We start from the raw sequence: 21,383 nt of genomic DNA on the forward strand, positions 1-21,383 counted from the left end.
CCAAAATTCAGAATACAATGTCTATAAGATTTGATTCCATGATTGGACAGCACTTGCTGAACAAACCTGAATGCTAAGAAGAATTGCACAAACAACAATTTCAAGAACAAAAAATAAAGAAAATTATAGCACAGGAACAGGCCCTTGCGGCCCTCCCAGCCTGCGCCGATCCAGATCCTTTATCCTCTATTTGGGCAGCACGGTAGCATGGTGGTTAGCATAAATGCTTCACAGCTCCAGGGTCCCAGGTTCGGTTCCCGGCTGGGTCACTGTCTGTGCGGAGTCTGCACGTCCTCCCCGTGTGTGCGTGGGTTTCCTCCGGGTGCTCCGGTTTCCTCCCACAGTCCAAAGATGTGCAGGTTAGGTGGATTGGTCATGCTAAATTGCCCATCCACGCACATCTCCTTTAAACTTGCCCCCTCTCACCTTGAAGTTGTGACCCCTTGTAATTGACACCCCCACTCTTGGAAAAAGCTTGTTGCTATCCACCCTGTCCATACCGCTCATAATTTTGTAGACCTCAATCAGGTCCCCCCTCAACCTCCGTCTTTCCAACAAAAACAATCCTAATCTACTCAACCTTTCTTCATAGCTAGCACCCTCCATACCAGGCAACATCCTGGTGAACCTCCTCTGCACCCTCTCTAAAGCATCCACATCCTTCTGGTAATGTGGCGACCAGAACTGCATGCAGTATTCCAAATGTGGCCTAACCAAAGTCCTATACAACTGTAACATGACCTGCCGACTCTTGTACTCAATACCCCTCAATCCACTCTTGAATTAGATCTTCCAAAATGCATCACCTCGCATTTGTCTGGATTGAACACCATCTGCCATTTCTCTGCCCAACTCTCCAATCTATCTATATTTTGCTGTATTCTCTGACAGTCCTCCTCACTATCTGCAACTCCACCAATCTTAGTATCATCTGCAAACTTGCTCATCAGACCACCTATACCTTCCTCCAAATCATTTATGCATATCACAAACAACAATGGTCCGAGCACGGATCCCTGTGGAACACCACTAGTCACCTTTCTCCATTTTGAGACACTCCCTTCCACCACTACTCTCGGTCTCCTGTGGCCCAGCCAGTTCTTTATCCATCTAGCTAGTACACCCTGAACGCCATACGACTTCACTTTTTCCATCAACCTGCCATGGGAAACTTTATCAAACGCCTTACTGAAGTCCATGTATATGACATTTACAGCCCTTCCCTCATCAATTAACCTTGTCACTTCCTCAAAGAATTCTATTAGGTTTGCAAGACATAACCTTCCCTACACAAAACCATGCTGCCTATCACTGATAAGTCTATTTTCTTCCAAATGTGAATAGGTCCCATCCCTCAGTATCTTCTCCAACAGTTTCCCTACCACTGACGTCAAGCTCACAGGTCTATAATTCCCTGGATTATCCCTGCTACCCTTCTTAAACAAAGGGATGACATTAGCAATTCTCCAGTCCTCTGGGACCTCACCTGTGCTCAAGGATGCTGCAAAGATATCTGTTAAGGCCCCAGCTATTTTGTCCCTCGTTTCCCTCATTAACCTGGGAAAGATCCCATCCGGTCCTGGGGACTTGTCCACCTTAATGCCTTTTAGAATACCCAAAACCTCCCCCTTCCTTATGCCGACATGATCTAGAGTATTTAAACATCCATCCCTAGCCTCAACATCCGTCATGTCCCTCTCCTTGGTGAATACCGATGCAAAGTACTCATTAAGAATCTCACTCATTTCCTCTGACTCCATGCATAAAGTCCCTCTTTTGTCTTTGAGTTGGCCAATCCTTTCTCGAGTTACCCGCTTGCTCCTTATATACGAATAAAAGGCTTTGGGATTTTCCTTAACCCTGTTAGCCAAAGATATTTCATGACCCCTTTTAGTCCTCTTTATTGCGCGTTTCAGATTTGTCCTACTTTCCCGATATTCCTCCAAGCTTCATCAGTTTTGAGTCGCCTCGATCTTGTGTGCTTCCTTTTTCATCTTAGCTAGTCTCACAATTCCACCCGTCATCCATGGTTCCCTAATCTTGCCATTTCTATCTCTCATTTTCACAGGAACATGTCTGTCCTGCACTCTAATCAACCTTTCCTTAAAAGACTCCCAGATTTCAAATGTGGATTTACCCTTAAACAGCTGCTCCCAATCCACATTCCCTAGCTCCTGCCGAATTTTGTTATACTTGGCCTTTCCCCAATTTAGCACTCTTCCTTTAGGACCACTCTCTTCTTTGTCCATGAGTATTCTAAAACTTACGGAATTGTGATCGCTATTCCCAAAGTAATCACCAACTGAAACTTCAACCAGCTAGCCGGGATCATTCCCCAATACCAGGTCCAGTATGGCCCCTTCCCGAGTTGGACTATTTACATACTGCTCTAAAAAACTCTCCTGGATGCTCCTTACAAATTCTGCTCCGTCTACACCTCCAACACTACACAAGTCCCATTAAATATTGGGGAAGTTAAAATCTCCCATCACAACCACCCTATTGCTCCTACATTGTTCTATAATCTGTCTACATATTTGTACCTCGAGCTTGCTATGTGGCTCACTTACTGGAAGCAGCATTTTCTCCTTTTTTGTCTCTGCAGATGAAAAAAACAGATCCAGGCATTGCCTGGCACCCTTTCTAAATTAAACAAAATCATGGGGTTGTGCATTCTCCTCAACTGATCACTTGACTTGCTAACCAATCAGTATCTTTTACCCATGCAGTCTCAAATCGACTCTCCCTTTGAAATTGGGCATTCTTGCATCTGTCCTGATGCGCACAAGACTAAATGTTTCAACAGGTTGTCTCTTTTTCAACAATACTCAGGTTTTCTACCAAGGAGCACATGGAAATAGGATTCCTCGCAAGGCACTCCCACTTCTCATCCCCACAGCTCAGACAGATGCTCATATGCTGCCTCTGCACAAATGAAGAAGCAGCCATATTTAGCAGAGCCCTCAGGCACCACAAATGGATGGGCATATGCCATAGCTGTCAGCTATTAGAGAATGGCAACACGAAGCCTCCTTTTCACTGTTGAAGCAGGAAAAACACCAAGAACCAGTAATTGAAAACAGAAGAGGAAGACCTTTTAGTTGGTCAATGTAAAGAATTCATATCTCCAAGAACTAAATGTTTTCTTTTAAATTTTTTTAATAATGAAGGACATTGAATTATTTGGACACTTTAGTAGGAACCAATTTTTTTTTTTTAAACACCGCAAGTTCATTTTGAACGTTGATCAAGCTGCCTTTTCCAGGAAGTCAAATGAACAGCAAGGCATCTGAGGAGATAAGAGATTTTTGTTACTGGAGTTTAATTCCTAGGGGTTGAGATGGGGCGGATATCTATTGTTTCACACAAAGAGGACCTGGTGATTTTACTGGAAACCACTTCACTGACAGTGGTTTCTGTTCAGGACTTTATGCTTTGGACTAGGTTTGGGAATCAACCGAGAAGGTGAAGGTTGCCCAACTCGCTCTCCCTACATTATCTGAAATTCAGTGTGGTTATTAGCATCTAGATAGAGATCCTCATCTCAGTACACTTGGCCCATAACAGCCTCCCCGAACAGGTGCCGGAATGTGGTGACTAGGGGCTTTTCACAGTAACTTCATTTGAAGCCTACTCGTGACAAGAAGCGATTTTTTTTTTTCAAGCCTGAAAAGCTGAGGCAAGAGAGGGATTCTGTTCTTCTCCACACCAAAGTTCCTTTGGGAAGAACTTCCAGACAACCATTATGACAAGCAATCACAAGCAATCCATCTTCTCACACAGGAACATCAGATCAATTCTGTCAAAACCCTACAAACTTTATCTTTTTTCATTAAGTTTGTCTGTTGGCCAACCTCAGCATAGTTCTTTTTGTCCTTTATGTGTATGCGTGTGTTGAGATTTAAAGGCATATATAGTTACACTTCACAATTACAAATTGTATGTCAAAATGTTTTTGCAACTTGTTTTGTCAAAATAAGTTCTGGTTCATAATAAATCAATCATTGAGTTTACTGAAAGAAGTCTGATTAAAATCTTTCATTCTGGGTCTAACATTGAGTGAATTTACATTTCTGATGCGACCTGTTGAGTAATGGGGCTAGATAAACTGTCCACTTCTCCCATCCCAATCGTAACACCAAGGGGAAACACATTAATGTCAAATATTCCAATGAATCAAGAACTGCATTTGAAGTCTTCCGCATCCTGCCATCTCTCTATTACGGACGGGCTGACCCTAGGGGCTAGATGCCCGTCCAGACAGGTTTCGGGCTTCTAAAACGGACAGTCCCATTAATTGTGGAGATGCAATCGCAGAGCCAGGGACTGCATAAGGAGCTGTCTGCAAGTATCCAGAACTGCAGGCATCTTCTGGATACCGAAGCACCGCTCGATCACGCCCCTGGTTGTTGCATGTGCATCATTGTAGCGGATCTCCACGCCGGTCTCTGGCATCCAGATAGGCGTCGTCATCCACGACCGCAGCAGATAACCACCGTCGCCAAGGAGCCAATCCCTCAGCTGGGGGTGTGCCTCGAAGAGGCCAGACATCATAGTGTGTGCCAGGATGGAAGGCGTCATGCACACTGCCCAGATATTGGGCACAGACGTGCACGATGCGTATCTGATGGCCAAACACCAGCTGTACGATCATCGAGAGGAACCCCTTTTGGTTAGAGTGGCCTGTCATTTTCAGGTGCTCATAAGGCAACATGAATCCCAATCACCCCTAGGCCTGGGACATCACAGCAATTCCCGCTGCCGAGCATCCTGGTGGGATCAGTCCACATTGAAATTGATTTATTATGCCGACTGGGCATATAGGGCCTGCATGATGGTGCGTATGCACCTGTGCACCAAGCTCTGTGAGATCACGGACAGGTCCCCACTCGGCGCCTGAAGGAGCCCATGGCGTAAAGGTTCAGAGCGATGGTAGGAGTGGGTGTCCTCACCCATTTCCCTGCAGTGCCAGGTGCACTGTCACCCTGTTCAACGGCATGCCCGGTCCTGCAGCTCCATGAATGACAGGCGCAGCCGGAACACGAGGCGTCATGCGGCACCGCTTTTGCACATCCTCCTCCTCCTAGACCTGCTGGGCGGCCGGCATTCAATCCTCAAAGGCTGCTTCCTGTTCGTCCATGGCAGACTCCACTGCTACACCTTCCTTCTCCTCAAGCAGTCCAGCTTGTACAGCCGCAGTGCCGTCTCCAGGGCTGCAGTAGCTAGGAGGAAGGCCACCATTGCTGGTTGCATTTCAATATGCATTATCTGCAGGGGGTGAAAGGTTGACATGCCAGCATGGTGCGTATTCTCGTGCCCAACCAGGTCGAATGGGCTACATGGTGGTCCAGTTTGCACTGCGGAACCTGCCCCCATACGTGCCAACTCCACCCCCGCACAGCTAGCCCCAAAAGTACCCAGCACCATGGGGACCTCTGGCCTTGGGGTCTGTCCCTGCTGCTAGATGTACAGTGGGCTGGTACTACCCTTGCCAGCGGTGCACTCTGTGGCCCCCGTCCGGTTCCCCTGTGCAGGGACTACTGTGGACATTGCCCTTGGGTGGGCGACGAGATGTCCGTCAGTAGATAGAGGCTAGTTTGGGGGGGGGAAGAGGGTGGTATGATGGAGGTTGGGGCGCATAGGTGATGGGAAGCGGGCACCCAAATCGGCTTGTTGAACACTGTAGAACCAAGGGCCAAGATGGGTGATCAGTGGGTTGCACACCGCCCAATCATGTTTCCTGATTCCAGTGTTGGCTGACAGTGAATCCCACCCATGATACATGTAAGAAATACAGAAGAACATCATCACGACAGATTCTATTTAATGTGTGGTTATGGATCTCAAGGTGTGAGATGAAGAAAAGAACATTTTCCTTTTACACTTTGTAGACTTGGCAACATGAGTTCGTAAATTGACGATTTTCCATAGTAAAGAAAGTAATTGTAGAACAGATTGAAAAATGGGTAAGGACCGGGCTGGGGAATGTCCCCGGGCTGGGGACATCAACAAAGTCCTCAGTGACAATGAATTTCCAGATTTGTGTGAGAACATGAACATAATAGTTATCACTACAGCTGCCGAAAGTCCACTTAGTAACAGTGTGTGAGAGGCCAAGTTGTAAATTAACTTTGGCTTTGGCATGGGCCGTCCATGCAAATAATTCACTGCAGCTGGTTGGGGGCTATAGTCCATATCAGTTGGTTTTGGGAGAAATTGTTAGAGCAAACAAAACATTGACAAAATTAAAATTGGAGAACGATGTTTTGAAATGCTCATCTTAGGCGACATTAAACAACTGAAACTGATTGTTGATAGTGTCACATCTTATGGTAATCTCCATGATGGCTTTTCGAGTACAGAATATTTTAGAATTTTTCTCTAAGGGGAGGAAGGTAAAGGTCGCCCTTTGACATGGTAAACTAAAAAGATAAGAAGAGTGATAAAGGTACATTGGAGACCCTTGCCCTAATGGAGGCAGTCGATATGGTATTTTTTATATCCAGGATCCTGACTGAAATTTTAAATGGAACTGGGTATTCGGGAACAATACCTATAGACAATAAGTCTCTTGGGGAGAATGTCCACTCTACAAAATGTGTCAATGAAAAGAGACTACAGATTGACATAGCGAGCCTAAAACAGATGCAGGAGAAGAGTGAGATTTACAAAATCAAGTGGGTTGATAGCAGTTACCAATTATCTGACGGTTTGAGGAAAAAAGGGACTAGCCTGAAGAGGTTATCAGAAATTATTAAAAAGGAGTGCCTTTTCGTTTATGGTTTAGCTCAGTGGGCTGGTTTGTGATGCAGAACAAGGCCAGCAGCGCGGGTTCAATTCCTGTACCAGCTTACCCGAACAGGCGCCGGAATGTGGCGACTAGGGGCTTTTCACAGTAACTTCATACCTGTGACAATAAAAGGTTATTATTATTAATAATATTATGATTATTGAGGAAGAGATATGCGAGTGAGAAAGAAAGGGGAATTTCTTTTGTTGCATTTATTGCAAGATATACAATTTTATTTTTACCCCCACAGTAATTTATATCAAAATTAAAGATTTTTTTTTAAGAGGGGAATCTGTTAGAACCTAGTAATTAAGTTAAAACTAGGGTTTTAATTGGGTTTAATAGATTGCACTTATTGATTAATAGACAGCACCAAAATAGCGGATATAGAAGACACTGTTTTGTGTCAGAGAAGTGATTACCAAAAACAATAAGCTTGGAGTCAAAGAAGTCAAAACTTGTTTTCTCGTTCTCATTATCTAGTTACCATTGGAGCTCAACACTATTTCCCCTGAATAGAAAATTTAGTTCATGAGTGCCAGGCATGTCCACATACCAATCAGCCCACATTCTGCTTACTTACAGGCCAAACCTACTTCCTATATGATGCATCTCGTGCGTGTGTGTGTGAGAGAAAGTGAGAGAGAGAAGCGAGTTAGCATGCATTCCACTTGTGTGTTCTGGTTTGTTCCTGCTCAGAAATAGATCAGGTGAGGAAAGTAGATTTCATGGGACTGAGTGGCAATTGGAGACGGATTGCCACTCTGTTCCTAGTTTCTTGCACAAATCTTTCTCAATCCTATCTCTCCTGATCTTCCGACTCCCACTCAGCGAGATCAGAGTAATGCAGTGGGTCCCTGTAGTTTTGTCGAATGCAAGGACACACCTACTTTTTTACTGCACTATTGCTGCAGTGCAGAAGGTGATTCAGCTCATAGTCTGCACTGACCCTCTGAAAGAGCACTCTACCTAGGACAACTCTCCCGCCCTATCCCCATAACCCCACACATTGAACAACAAAGGAACAATTTAGTGTGGTGAATCCACCTTACCGACACGTCTTTAAACTGTGGGAGGAAACCCGGGACACCCGGCAAAAACAGAGGCAGACACAAAGAGAATGTGCAAATACCTCACTGACAGACCCCAGACCAGAATCAAACCCTGGTACCTGGCGCTGTGAGACAGCAATACGAACCACTGCCACCATGCTGCCCATTTTCCACATTGTACTCCATCTGCCAGATCTTTGCCCACATTCTTGCCTATCTATATCCCTTTGTAGTCTCTTTATATCCTCTTCACAATTTACTTTCCTATCTAACTTTTGTCATCAGCAAATTTAGAAACTATACCTTCCATCCCCTCATTAAAGTGATTTATACAAGATGTAAAAAGCTGTTGCCTCAGCAGTGATACCCATGGCATTCAACTCGTTACAGCTTGCCAAGCAGATAATGACAAAGCTCTCCAATCTTCTTTCCATGCCAATATTTTACCCCCGACACCACAAGCTTTTATTTTCTATGATTACCTTTGATGTGGCACCTTTTCAAATGTTTTCTGGAAATCTAAGTACATATATCCACCAGTTTCCCTTCATCCACTGCACGTTGAATAAATTGGTTAAATATGATTTCCCTCGCACAAAGCCATGTTAACTCTGCCTGATTACCTTGGATTTATCCAAGAGCCCTTCCATAAAATCTTCAATAATAACTTCTAACATTTTCCCATGACCGGTGTTAGGCCAACTGGCTTGTAGTTTCTTGCTTTCGGTCTCCCTTCCTTGTTTTCAAATCTCGCTCCAGGTGAACGGCCACACGACCCACAGGGAACTCGATACAGGGGCTACCATGTCTGTCATTAGACACACCTTCAACCGCAGACAATCCGGGATTCGTCCGCTGACTCTGTCGGATACCAACGCAAGGTTAGCGATCTGCACAAGGGAGCCTCTCGTGGTTGCGGGTGTGACCAGGGTCCCCATTGAATATGGCAGCCAGTCAGCAAATTTACCACTGGTCGTTGTACATGGGAGCAGCCCAAACCCTTAGGGTGGGACAGGACCCGGCACGTCCGCTTGGACTGGCAGAGAGTTTGCCAAACGCACTCACAAGGCCCCTAAGCATACTGGCCAGATTTCCGACCCTATTCCAGGAAGGTTTGGGGACCATCAATGGCAGCCGAAGCCCGAGTAAGCTGGGACCCGATGGCCCAGGCACGCTATTTCTGCGCCCACCCCATTCCAGACGTCTTGCATCCAAAGGTAGATGTGGAGTTGGACCGCATGGAGAACCTGGGGATCATAAGACCAGTGCAATTTTCTGACTGGGCAGCGCCAGTCATACTGGTAATGAAACCTGAAGGGTCGGTGCGTCTCAGCAGGGATTACAAAATAACAGTAACTGGGTATCACGCTTACTCTTTTCCAGTCCCCAGGATCAAGGATCTTTAGCCAAGCTCAGCAGTGGACTTACATTCACGAAGCTAGATATGAGCTATGCATATCTCTAGCTGGTACTGGGCCCACGAGTAAAGAGGATTCGTCACCATCAACACGCACCAGGGACTCTATACGCGGCTACCATTTAGGGTCTCCTCGGTGTGCGCAGTATTTCAGAGGGAGTTGCGGGGGTTACCACATGTGGTGGTCTACTTAGACAATGTGTTGATAAGTGGTTCATCTGACCAGGAGCACCTTCGCAACTTGGCAGAAGTGCTACAATGCTTTGAGGCGGTTGGCGTCCTTCTGCACTGAGAGAAGTGCATCTTCAATGCAGCTGAGTTGGTGTACCGGTACCGCTTGGACTTGTCACGGTCTGCACCCCATGGGGAGACGGTCCAAGACCTCCGCCAAGCCCCGATGCCAGGGGGTCATCAGAACTTTGGGCTTTTCTGGGGCTTGTCAATTTTTATGGAAAGCTCCTCCCGATTAGCCACGACACTGGCTCCCCTCCATAAACTACTAAAGAAAGGACAACTCTAGGTCACTGAGCAACAAGCACCATTTGCCAGAGTAAAATAGCAGCTTTACTTTTCAAGACTGATTACCCATTCTAACCTTTCTAGGCCACTTTTACTGACCTACGATGCTTCCCCTATGGCATTGGGACCGTGTGAGCCCACGTAATGGAAGATGATTTCAAGTGACCAATTACATTTGCATCGAGGACATTTGCCGATGTGGAGAAATTATAAATGCAGATGGAAAAAGGACTGGCCCTGGTATCCGGCGTAAAATAATTGCACCAGTACGTCTACGGGCACCACTTCACCATCCTGATGGACCACAAATCCTTTCCAGGGCTCTTCAAGGAGGATCGTTCAATTCCTGCCATAGCCTCCTCCCGCATCCAGTGCTGGGCGCTATTACTGGCAGCGTATGATAATGTATTTGAAAACTGCTCTGGAGCCCATATACCCCACTTGGACACTTTGAGCTGCCTGCCAATGCCCACTAAGCAACCGTCTCCCGCCATGGCCAATGAGGTAATAGCTGCCCTCCATTTCATGTACTCACTCCCTGTACTGCATCTCACCAGACCCAGACCGACCCACAGCTCTCCTGCATCAGGCACACGGTGCAGTACGGGACCGAACACCTGAAGGGTTTTACGGGGAAGATGCAAGAACTGAACATCGAAGTATACGCTAATGCGGCACTCACGTGTTGGTCCCGAGCGAAGACGTGCAGCGCTCTTGCTAGACCTCTAATGGACATCCGGGAGTATCTAAAATGAAAATCCTCGCCCGGAGCTACGTCTGGTGGATCAGCATTAATCCGGACACTGCACAATTAGCCCAATGATGCCCCCAATGTCAGGCTCACCGGCAATTACCCCAACAAACCGACTTCACTCTTGGGAATATCCCGGAAGGCCAAGGGCCCAGGTTCATACAGATTTTGCAAGCACTTTCCAGGGCGCAACGTTCCTCCTTCTGATAGATGCTCACTCTAAGTGGTTGGAAGTGGTACTGATACAGGCAACAACCACCCGGGCCACCATGGAAAAACTACGCCAGATTTTCAGTACGCACGGATTCCCTCAGACTCTGGTGTCCGTTAATGGCACGGCATTCACAAGCGCGGAGTTTGTGGTGTTCACCTCCGCAAACGGGATTCGACACACGAGAAGTGCTCCCTACCACCCGGCTTGAAACGGACTTGCCAAAAGAGCATTTAAGCTGGGATGACGGCTGGATCCTGGGACACTCACCTGGCGCGTTTTCTTTTCTATCGCACGACACCGCATTGCACTACGGACGTCGGACCAGCAGGGCTCTTGTGGGCCGTCGACTCCACACCAGTCTGAGCTTGGTCATCCCCGATCTAGGTGGGAGGGTCCATCATCCAAGATCAATGCCATTTGCCCCGGCAATGCTATGCACATCCGAAACTTAGGCAATGGGCTGTTTGAGACCCAGGTGTCACCATGCCTGCCATCTGGCCAGCCTCCTACAAGGTCTGGACACAAGGGTGGAAATCGGCGGAAATCCAATCACCATGTGGATCATCTTCAGAGCCACGTGGCCGGACGTCCCTGCTGAACAGCCCACTCCCACCTCCTCCCCCCCCCCCCCCCACCCCACCCTGCCCTGCCCCTGCGGGCCCAGCTCCACCAGGCCCGTCGCTGGCCCTACCGCCCCAACTGCCGTCACCTCCAGCCCCAGTTTGGACAAGAATCCACTCAACTCTGACTCAGAGACTGAAATGGACACACTGCCCCATCCGAGGTATGCACGGAATAGGAACCATCAGGTTTCTTGGCCCTCTGGGGAATTATAAACTTCCCCAGTAAACGTTTGGGGCTTCCCCTTAACAGGTACAGCCCCTCTAGTATAAAAACCGAAGGAAACCCTCCGGGAAGTGATGGCAATTTGATTACAAGTAATAATAAACCTCTTTGGGCTCTAACATACGGCTTATGTGGAGCTGCTTACCTCGGATCGAACACACATGAACAAAGGAGAGTTGATTAATAAGTTCACAGATGATACAAAAAATAGTGGAGCGGTAAATAGTGAGGAGGATAGCCTTGGATTATAGGAGGATATAGACGGGCTGGTCAGATGGGCAAATGGAATTCAATCTGGAGAAGTGCAAAGTGATGCATTTGGGCAGGACTAATGAGGCAAGGGAATACATGATGAATGGCAGGACCCTGGGAAGCACCGAGGATCAGAGGGACCTTGGTGTGAATGTACACCAATTCCTTAAAGTAGCAGGGTGGGTGGATAAGGTGGTTAAGAAGGCATATAGTGTTGCCTTTATTAGCCGAGGCACAGAGCTTAAGAGCAGGGAACTGTATAAACCGTTGGTTAGGCCACAGCTAGTGTACTGTCTGCAGTTCTGAAATCCACATTAGAGGAGGGACGTGATAGCACTGGAAAGGGTGGAGAGGAGATTTACTAGGATGTTTCCTGAACTGGAAAACCTTAGCTATGAAGAGAGATTAGACAGATTGGGGTTGTTTTCCTTGGAGCAGCGGAGACTGAGGGAGGACATGATTGAGATGTACAAAATTGAGGGAAATATATGTTTCCCTTTGGTGGAGGGATCAGTGACCAGGGGGCAAAGATTTAAGGTGAGGGCCAGGAGGTTTAGAGAGGATGTGAAGAAAAACGTTTTCACCCAGAGGGTAATGGGAGTCTGGAATTCACTGTCTGAAAGGGTGGTGGAGGTAGGGACCCTCATAACATTTAAGAAATATTTAAATGTCCACTAAGGCGTACATGGCAATGGGCCAAGTGCTGGAAAATGGGGCTAGCGTATTTATGAGATAGTTTTGGCCGGCGGAGATGATGGGCCGAAGGAACTTTTCTGTGCTGTAGACTTCTATGACGCTATTATTAGGCCAGACTGTTGGACATGGTCAGATGCCCCCACAGAATGCGGTAACGAAAGATATACGAGTTTCCAATACCGCCAAATAAAAAGGTTTTGGGATTTCTGGGTATGAGCAGATTCAACAGTAATTCGTGACTAATTCTAGCAATGATGTGGAGATGACAGCGTTAGACTGGGGTGAGCACAGTAAGAAGTCTTACAATACCAGGTTAAAGTCCAACACCTGAGGAAGGAGCAGTGCTCCGAAAGCTCATGTTTGAAACAAACATGTTGGACTTTAACCTGGTGTTGTAAGACTTCTTAGTGTAATTTTAGCAACGCAGTTGCTCCACTGACTAAACTGTTCAAAAAGGACAGGAAATTTCAATGGACATCAGAATGTCAGGATGCATCGATGCGAATGATGTGGGCGTTGCTGCTGCATTATCACAAGACAACGAACGTATAGAAAGGCCTGTCAGTTGTTTTTCCAGAAAACTAAATGTTCATCGAAAGTATTCGACCATCAAAAAGGAGCCGTTGAGTTTGGTACTGTCATTGCAATATTTTGTCATTTATGTTGCTATCAATTCATCAGACATTTATTTATACAGACCATAATCCACTGAAGTTTCTGGAGAGGTTTAAAATGCAAGACTCTCCAAATGGAGTTTATTGCTAAACCGTTTAACTTGACAATTATATATGTAGCAGGAAGAGAAAACGTAATTGCAACTGCTTTATCATCACTGAGATGTGAGGGAACATTAAAAATTGGGAAAGAAAGAATGAAACTGATTATACTGATGTTAAAATTTGCATGCATAAATATGATGAGATATGTATCTTATGGCGTCGTAGTGTTTGGTAATGAGTATTGTTTAAAATTGAGACGGCGTTAGAAAATGATCCAATCTTTTCATATTGCTGTTCCTTTTCTTTAAAGGGAGAGATGTGATGAATGTAACAAATTGTTATATATTTTATAATTGTTGCAGAAATGTTACTAAAAACCCTGGTTTAAAATACATAAACAGTATGTCTGCGAAAACTATTATTAAGGAGTCATAAAAGCAAGGACATCATTGATTTTAACCATTTACTTGTTTACATACAGATGGCTATTGGAAAATTGTTTATGTTTAGGAGATTGCCTGTATGTAGATGTGATTGTGTTTAGCCCTAGCTAAATAGGTCATGAGACATCTTCGTGGGAGGAGACTGCAGAATGCGTTATGCTTGGGATACAGATAATGTAATTAATGTGAGGAGCCAGGTCTGTCAGCAATTTTGCCATAGGATTTTAAGTTGAACAGAAATGCCTGACAAGACAGAAGGATTTTCAGGTTATTTCTGAAAGGGTCTCTTTCCAGAGAAACAAATAACCCTGATTGATAAATTTATTTATAAAAAAAGTGGCATTTGAACAGTATTGGGTTGTTTAATTGTAATATATAGTGGCAGGTGCAGATAGGTTAATTTTATTATCATTTTATTTAAAAACTGCTTTAACTGTTAGTTGTAAAGCTATTTTTTTTTGTTGTTAATATGGCCAATTTTCTGTTTAAAGTAAGTTTTGTTTTACCATAAGATACCGATTGGTCACAGTTATCACTCCTGTGGTTTAGTAGTCTTACCTCACGGTCTTACAAATTGTTGAGATTCTCATACGTGATCCTAACAAAAATGTAATAGATTTTGAAGAGGTAACACGGGGGAAGATGGCTAAAAAAAAAAGGGAGGGTCTGTGTTCTTGTGGTTCCCAGAAGTTCGAAAGAATCTTACTGTTGGACACAAATACAGGAGCATCTCATAGAATGTATTCACAGATCTGATCACATACTGCAGACTGATTTATTGTTACTCGGCACCTGACTGCTTTGCTGCGAGTGATGTGGCACTCTGAATATGAATGAATACAGATGCAGAACAATCCAGCAATATCATAGTCCACAATCGTGACATATTAAATGGTAAAAAGATGTGATAAAGGATAGCCGATTTGGTGAGGTAGTGCCAAAGGGTGTAGTAATGGGACCACTGAAGAAACAAAAGATGTATCCCACCAGAGGTGTAAATGGCAAAATAATGAACAACTGTCACCTGAAAGCAACAAATGTAAAGAAAAGGAGCAAAATGTGGTTTGGGGGGGGGGGGGGGGAAGAGGAAGAGGTTATGGTCTGAAATTGTTAACTCAACGTTGAGTTCAGAAGAGTGTTAACATGTCTAAAGAGCAGGTGGTGACATGTAAATAAATCTCCTCCCACTCTGAATGTCATCACTATGTGCTTTCAAATTGGAACAGCAAACTCTGACGTGTTAAGGCAATTGCCATTGTAAAGCACCAGTTCCACATTCTACTGTTCCATCAAATACTCTTATCACCAAAATTTCCCAACTGGTATCAAATAAAAATAGAACTTCAATTCCATGGCATTATTTAAATAATGGTGGTAGTTTTCCAGGCTGGCATTCCTCTTCCAGCCAAACAGCACAATGTGCTATTAATCCTTTTCACAGAATCCCTACATTGCAGGAGGCCATTCGGCTCATCAAGTGTGCACCAACCCTTCGAAAGAGCATCTTGCCTCGGTCCAATCCCCCGCTCTATCCCCGTAACCCCACCTCACCCACACATCTTTGGACTGTGGGAGGAAACCAGAGCACCCGAAGGAAACCCACACAGACGCGGGCAGAATGTGCAAACTCCACACAATCACCCAAGGACGGAATCGATACCCAGGCCCCGCCACCGCTCATTGCTATGTGCTGCCGGAATGACTGACACCAATCACTTAATTCGAAACATAATTTACTATCTGGACCACTTTTGTTCTATTTCTTCATGATAGAGCATTATATATTGCAAATATTACTTTCAGTTCATAAAATATAAATTAAAGTGAACGACTCTGATTTAGTTCTAATCTGATTCTGAGAGGAGGCATTCAATTATGGAGCAGTAAATTATAACTGAACAGTAGTTATTCCCTTAAGTAAAAGTACAGTAGTTATTCCCTTAAGTAAAAGTAATGTTGAATGGGGAATACATGAGGATGTTACAACCATTATATGTGAATTATCAAAATTGCCTTTTGCCAAACTGCCCAAAATACATCAAGATTGCCTACCCGAGGTAGTAGCGATCGAGCATAAAAATAAAGATAATGTACTTTTTAAATTATTTTTAACCAATTCAGGGGCAATTTAGCATGGCCAATGCTCCTATCCTGCAGATCTTTTGGGTTGTGGTGTGAGACCCATGAAGACATGGGAGAATATGAAAACTCCACACGGACTGTGACTCGGGGCCAGGATCAAACCCAGATCTTCGGCACCGTGAGGCAGCCGTACTAACCACTGCACCACCGTGCCACCTGAGGATGTACTTAAAGGGTTGCCAGTCCACAAAAGTAGACTGAATGGAATGCATCGTACGTTACTGAGGGAATCAAGAGTCGAAATTAAGGAGACTCTGGTCACAATCTCCCTTGGCTATGGGGACAAGGTCAGAGCCTGGAGAATTGCAAATTTTACACCCAATTTTTTTTTTAAATTGGAGAAGGATGGCCCCAACAACTCCAGGCCAGCCTAGCAGTGGTAGTGGAGAAACATTTAGAGACAATTTGGAATCTGTTGTTCTAAAAACTAAGTTTGATGGCAGGTGGAAGGCTGCAATAATTCCCACATTGCAGCGGGACAACTAAACATGTGCAATCTTCCACTATTCAGCTCATTAGTTATGCATCCATGAGGACCTTGCTAAATCTCATGGTGGGGTGACATGAGGTTGTCCATCCCTCCATTACCTCCTGGGGTGAAGATCTTGGTGCCTTATTAAAAGTGTACCTGGACAGTCATTCACTCACTGCAAGCTAGGAGCTCCAGATAATGCAACAATTTGAATGTCTAACAGGCAAAACCAATTTTCAGCTTTCACCGTCTTCTCCGGGATGTCGTGTAAAGGCAGGATGTGTTCTTTCCAAGGGCTGGAAGCAAGGTCCTCCCACCTGATATCATTAGCCAGGGAGGAAGTCACCAGGATGATGAGTGCCAATGGGTTCCAAAAAAAGGACCCACCTGCAGTGCTGGAAGAGAATGAAAGATCTGCTGCGCTCCCTCAGGTTAAGTGAATCTACTCACTGCGAAGTCACACTCTCAGAAGGACATCATGCTGTCTAGGATTCGAGTGTCCAGCAATGTCATAAACATGGGATGTCAGCATTGAATAACAGTCAGCCACTTTAAACTCTCCATCTCATTTGTGCCTGGACAGATTGTTAATCACTGACTGGAGAAGGATTAGCAGTGACAAATGGATTGAAAATACAGCAAATTGTAACCTCCGCTCTGAGAAAAAGAAACAGCTCAGAATAATTAAGTTGGGCGTCAATCTCCCCTTGGCAGCCCACTGGCTAATACTGCAATTTGCAAATCATAATTCCCACCGAGACCGACTGGGAGCTCATCAGCTCTGGGACACTCCCCTTCCTCTCACCGTTGAGGGGCAGGCTTCTACTTGTGGCTGTCTCCTCAGGGCCGCCTCCCGCCGCCATGACAGCTCCGCGCGCGCCTCCCCCGCCACTTCACTCTCTCGCGTGCGCGCGCGCCTCTCCCGCCAATTCACCCGCGCGCGCCCTCACGCGGGATCTGCGTCACTCGCATGTGACGGCACCACGGGCCGGTGGGTTGAGGGGAAAGAAGGGAATGGGAGCAAAGAGGTTGTCGGGAAGGGTATAAGCAAGAGAAGGGAAGGTGGTGGAGGAAAAAAGGGAGGAGAAGAGGGGGAGGGGCAAGAGAAGTGGAGAGGGAGTGTGGGAGAGAGGAAGGGAAGAGTGGGGAAGGGAATGAGAGGGAGGGGATGAGGGGAACGTAGGGGTAGGAGGGGTGGAAGGAGACAGGAGGGGGGGGTGGAAGGAGACAGGAGGGGGGGGTGGAAGGAGACAGGAGGGGGGGGGTGGAAGGAGACAGGAGGGGGGGTGGAAGGAGACAGGAGGGGGGGGTCGAAGGAGAAGGAAGAGGGTAGTCAGGAGGAGGGAGGGGAGTTGGATGAGAGGTTAATGGAAAATGAAGGAGTCAAGAGAAGGGGAGGGAAAACACGGGGAGGGTGAAGGGAAGCAAGAGGAGGAACTGAGGAAACCTTTTCTGTGATAAATATTCAAATAGTCAGTGCTTTGCCTTGAATGTATTCCTTCTCGAAGGATTTTTGTTTCAGGTTTTCATGACCCAGTTTAATTTGGATAGTTAGGAATTACTCTGATATTTATTATAGGGTGGCTGCCAAAGTGAAAGACCTTACCTGTAAAGTATCTCACCTCCCATTAAATTTAAAATGTTTATAGATCTCAGGTGGATTAACCTTTATTCTCTGAATATTTGAATCAACGTAAAAAGTAATAAAAATGAGTTTATGAGTTGCTTGAGATTCAGAGTGATTTATAAACCTGGCTTGAAACCACATTACAATTACAATATTCAGTTTGTGTTGTTATGATACCAAAATGATGTAGAGGCACTGGGATGGTTATGGGTCAGAAGGAGATCATTCAGCTCTTCATGTCTATACTCACTCCATGATGGAACAATTCACCTCTTGCCACTGCAAATGTTTCCCACTTTGTATTCAAATTTGAATTGTGATATGGATTTTTGAATGTCTACACTGACTAATATACCAAACAAGGGGCTGGTTTAGCTCACTTGGCTAAATCGCTGGCTTTTAAAGCAGGCCAGCAGCACGGTTCGATTCCCGTACCAGCCTCCCCGGACAGGCACCGGAATGTGGCGACTAGGGGCTTTTCACAGTAACTTCATTGAAGCCTACTCGTGACAAGCGATTTTCATTTTTCAACAAGTTTGAGCACGGAGCAGTGGAATTCACATATTCTAACTTCTAATCACTGTAATTGCCAATAATGCCTATGTTTATCCAACACCAGTTTATTAGGAAAGGAATTTCTAACTGACAAGACTACAATTGTCCATTTGGAAATCTTTCATGGTTTATTAAGTGGTATATTGGCAGTTATAACCGGATTAGACAGTATTGTAACCACCCCCAAAGAAAGAAGTCCACTTCAGGGTGCAGGATAAATAGGGGATTTAATTAAGTTTGTTACAGCAACTTTCATCCAAACTACCCTTCCAAGTGAGGGGCCGACTTTATACCGGAAGTCCCCAAAGCTCCACCCCCTTTCAGCAGGTGAGCACATATTCTCCAAGGGCTTCCGGAAAAACTAGGTCCTGACTCCGTAGGTTTTCGTTGGGCCCAGGATATGCCAGGTAGATTCTAAAAGAATGTTCCTGATGGCGGAAAAGTCCAGAACTAGGGGTCATAGTTTGACGATATGGAGCAAACCTTTTAGGACTTAGGTGAGGAGAAATGTCTTTATCTAGGTAGTGGTGAATCTGGAATTCACTTCCACAGAAAGTACTAGAGGCTAAAACGTTGTGTAATTTAAAGAAGGAATTCAATATAGCTCTTGGGGCGAAAGGAATCATGGGATGTGGGGGAAGGCAGGATCAGGTTCTTGAACTTGATGATTAGCCATGATCATGATGAATGGAGGAGCAAGCTCAAAGGGCCGAATGGCATCATCCTGCTTCTATTTTCTATGTATTTTTCTATGTAAATCTTGTATAAAATATGGGACAAACACAGCTCATTATCAAAGCATCTGTGACACATAGTATTCTTAGCTTGACTTGTATGAGAATATTTCTTCACCTTTCCCCAAAGCCAAATTATTTTAAATCTATTATACTGATTACTGACCCCTTAGCAAAAGAACAGTTGCACACACTTTGTTTGAAATGTGTCATTTCCTCACATTTACTGTAGAGTAATTCAAGTTCTCTTTAATGTGCAATTTGATGCAGTCATTGTCAGGATGGCTATAAATGGCATATAGTGCTATTACTACTGCCTTTAGAGAACAGATAATGCTCAGTACTCATGGGATAGGAGCAAATACAGCACTAAAACTGTAATAGCATGAGCTATCAACCGGGAGGCTTCTCAACAACAAAATGATATATTAGAACTAACAACGGAGTTAAACTATGTACAGAAACAGCAAATGGAAGATAAAACTTTACTCCTTGATTCCTGGGTCCACACTGACTGGTGCAATCTCCCCATAGACTAGGGTTTGCGTGCCCCTAGGCCCCACGCAGGTCACGTCACGTGGCCCTTGAACGATCGCTCATTGAAGGGGCCGCTCTACAACAAAAGCAATCAAGATATAAGTAAAATACAGAAGATGCTTGAAATTTGAAATATAAACAGAAAATGCTGGAACTAAGCAGAAGGACAGGATTCATCCTTGGAGAGAAAAATGGAGTTAACATTTCAGGGTGAAGGCCTTTCGTTACAACTGGGTAAAGTCAGAAAATTTTAAGCAAGCTAAAACGCCCAAGCTCAGCGCTCGCACAGAATTCACATTCCAGTTTAGCAAACCCGTAGCACTCACATTGCTGAATTCAGAGAAAATACAGCACCTACTCTGGCTAGCACAGCAAACATGCAGCGCACACATTTGCAAGATCACATATGTGCAGTATTTACACTACCAAGTTCAGAGAATGCTCAACATTAACACAACATTGATTTCAAAGAGTGCACAACATTCAAACAGGAAGGCATGAGGCTATGGGGGAATTTCAGCATAAGGATGAGAATTTTAAAATGAAGGTGCTGTTGGACCAAGTGCCAATCTGATAAATGGACAGAATTCACTATGCGTCATGATATGTGCAGCATATAAAACCAACTGTTACTCAGTAACATTGGAAGATGGAAGGCTGGCTAGAAGAACAATTAAATATCGCTGAAAAAAGGGAATGCTGTCAAATATTTTTGTCTTGCACTCATCAGGAATGATGCAAGAATGCCAAATTTCAAAGAGGGCAACAATTTATATGGCATGAGAAAAGGGTTCTGTTTGATTGACAAGTCGACTGATTGGTCAAGGTGTTGCCATGAAAAATGCAATCAAGGAGCTGTTGTCCCACATACTTTTGTTAAATTCAAAATTGGCACAATGCCTGGTCATGTGCGTTTTGCCTGCAGAGGGCATGAATATTAGTAGAGAAATGGTGTTGGGAAAATAGATGGGATTGAAGGTGGATAAATCCCCAGGGCCTGATCATCTGCATCCCAGAGTGCTTGAGGACATGGCTCTGGCATTGGTGGTCATCTCCCAGGATTCTATAGACTCTGGAACAGTCCCTGCAGATTGGAGGTAGCTAATCATAGTATCATAGAATTTACAAGTGCAGAAGGAGGCCATTCGGCCCCTCGAGTCTGCACCGGCCCTTGGAAAGAGCACCCTACTTAAGCCCACACCTCCACCTATCCCAATAACCCTGTAACCCCACCTATCCTTTTTGGACACTCAGGCAATTTATCATGGCCAATCCACCTAACCTGCACATCTTTGGACTGTGGGAGGAAACCGGAGCACCTGGAGGAAACCCATGCACACACGAGGGGAACGTGCAGACTCCGCACAGACAGTGACACAAGCCGAGAATCGAACATGGGACCCTTGGGCTGTGAAGCAACTATGCTAACGACTATGCTACCACGCTGCCCCTAATGTCATTCTAATATTCAAAAAGGGTGGTAGAGAGAAAACAGGAAATTATAGACCAGTAAACCTAACATCGGTAGTGGGGAAAATTCTTGAATCCATTATCAAGGACTTTAAAGCGGAACATTTAGAAAGTAGTGGCAGGATCAGTCAGAGTCGGCATGGATTT

At 45.1% G+C, this 21,383-nt stretch overlaps 1 protein-coding gene across 4 annotated transcripts in view; it reads right to left on the minus strand.

Moving 5' to 3' along the window:
• Positions 1-17,191, minus strand: part of mei4 (meiosis-specific, MEI4 homolog (S. cerevisiae)) — a 338,515-nt gene extending 321,324 nt beyond the window's left edge. For all 4 annotated transcript variants that reach the window (XM_038802821.1, XM_038802812.1, XM_038802840.1 and 1 more), the window contains exon 1: positions 17,119-17,191. In XM_038802821.1, coding sequence (XP_038658749.1) covers positions 17,119-17,176 — 58 coding nt within the window. In that variant the 5' untranslated portion in view covers positions 17,177-17,191. The remainder of the gene's footprint in view (positions 1-17,118) is intronic.
• Between the last annotated feature and the right edge of the window lie 4,192 nt (positions 17,192-21,383).

This window comes from Scyliorhinus canicula, chromosome 1, assembly GCF_902713615.1.
Source record: "Scyliorhinus canicula chromosome 1, sScyCan1.1, whole genome shotgun sequence".
NCBI classification, from domain to species: domain Eukaryota; kingdom Metazoa; phylum Chordata; class Chondrichthyes; order Carcharhiniformes; family Scyliorhinidae; genus Scyliorhinus; species Scyliorhinus canicula.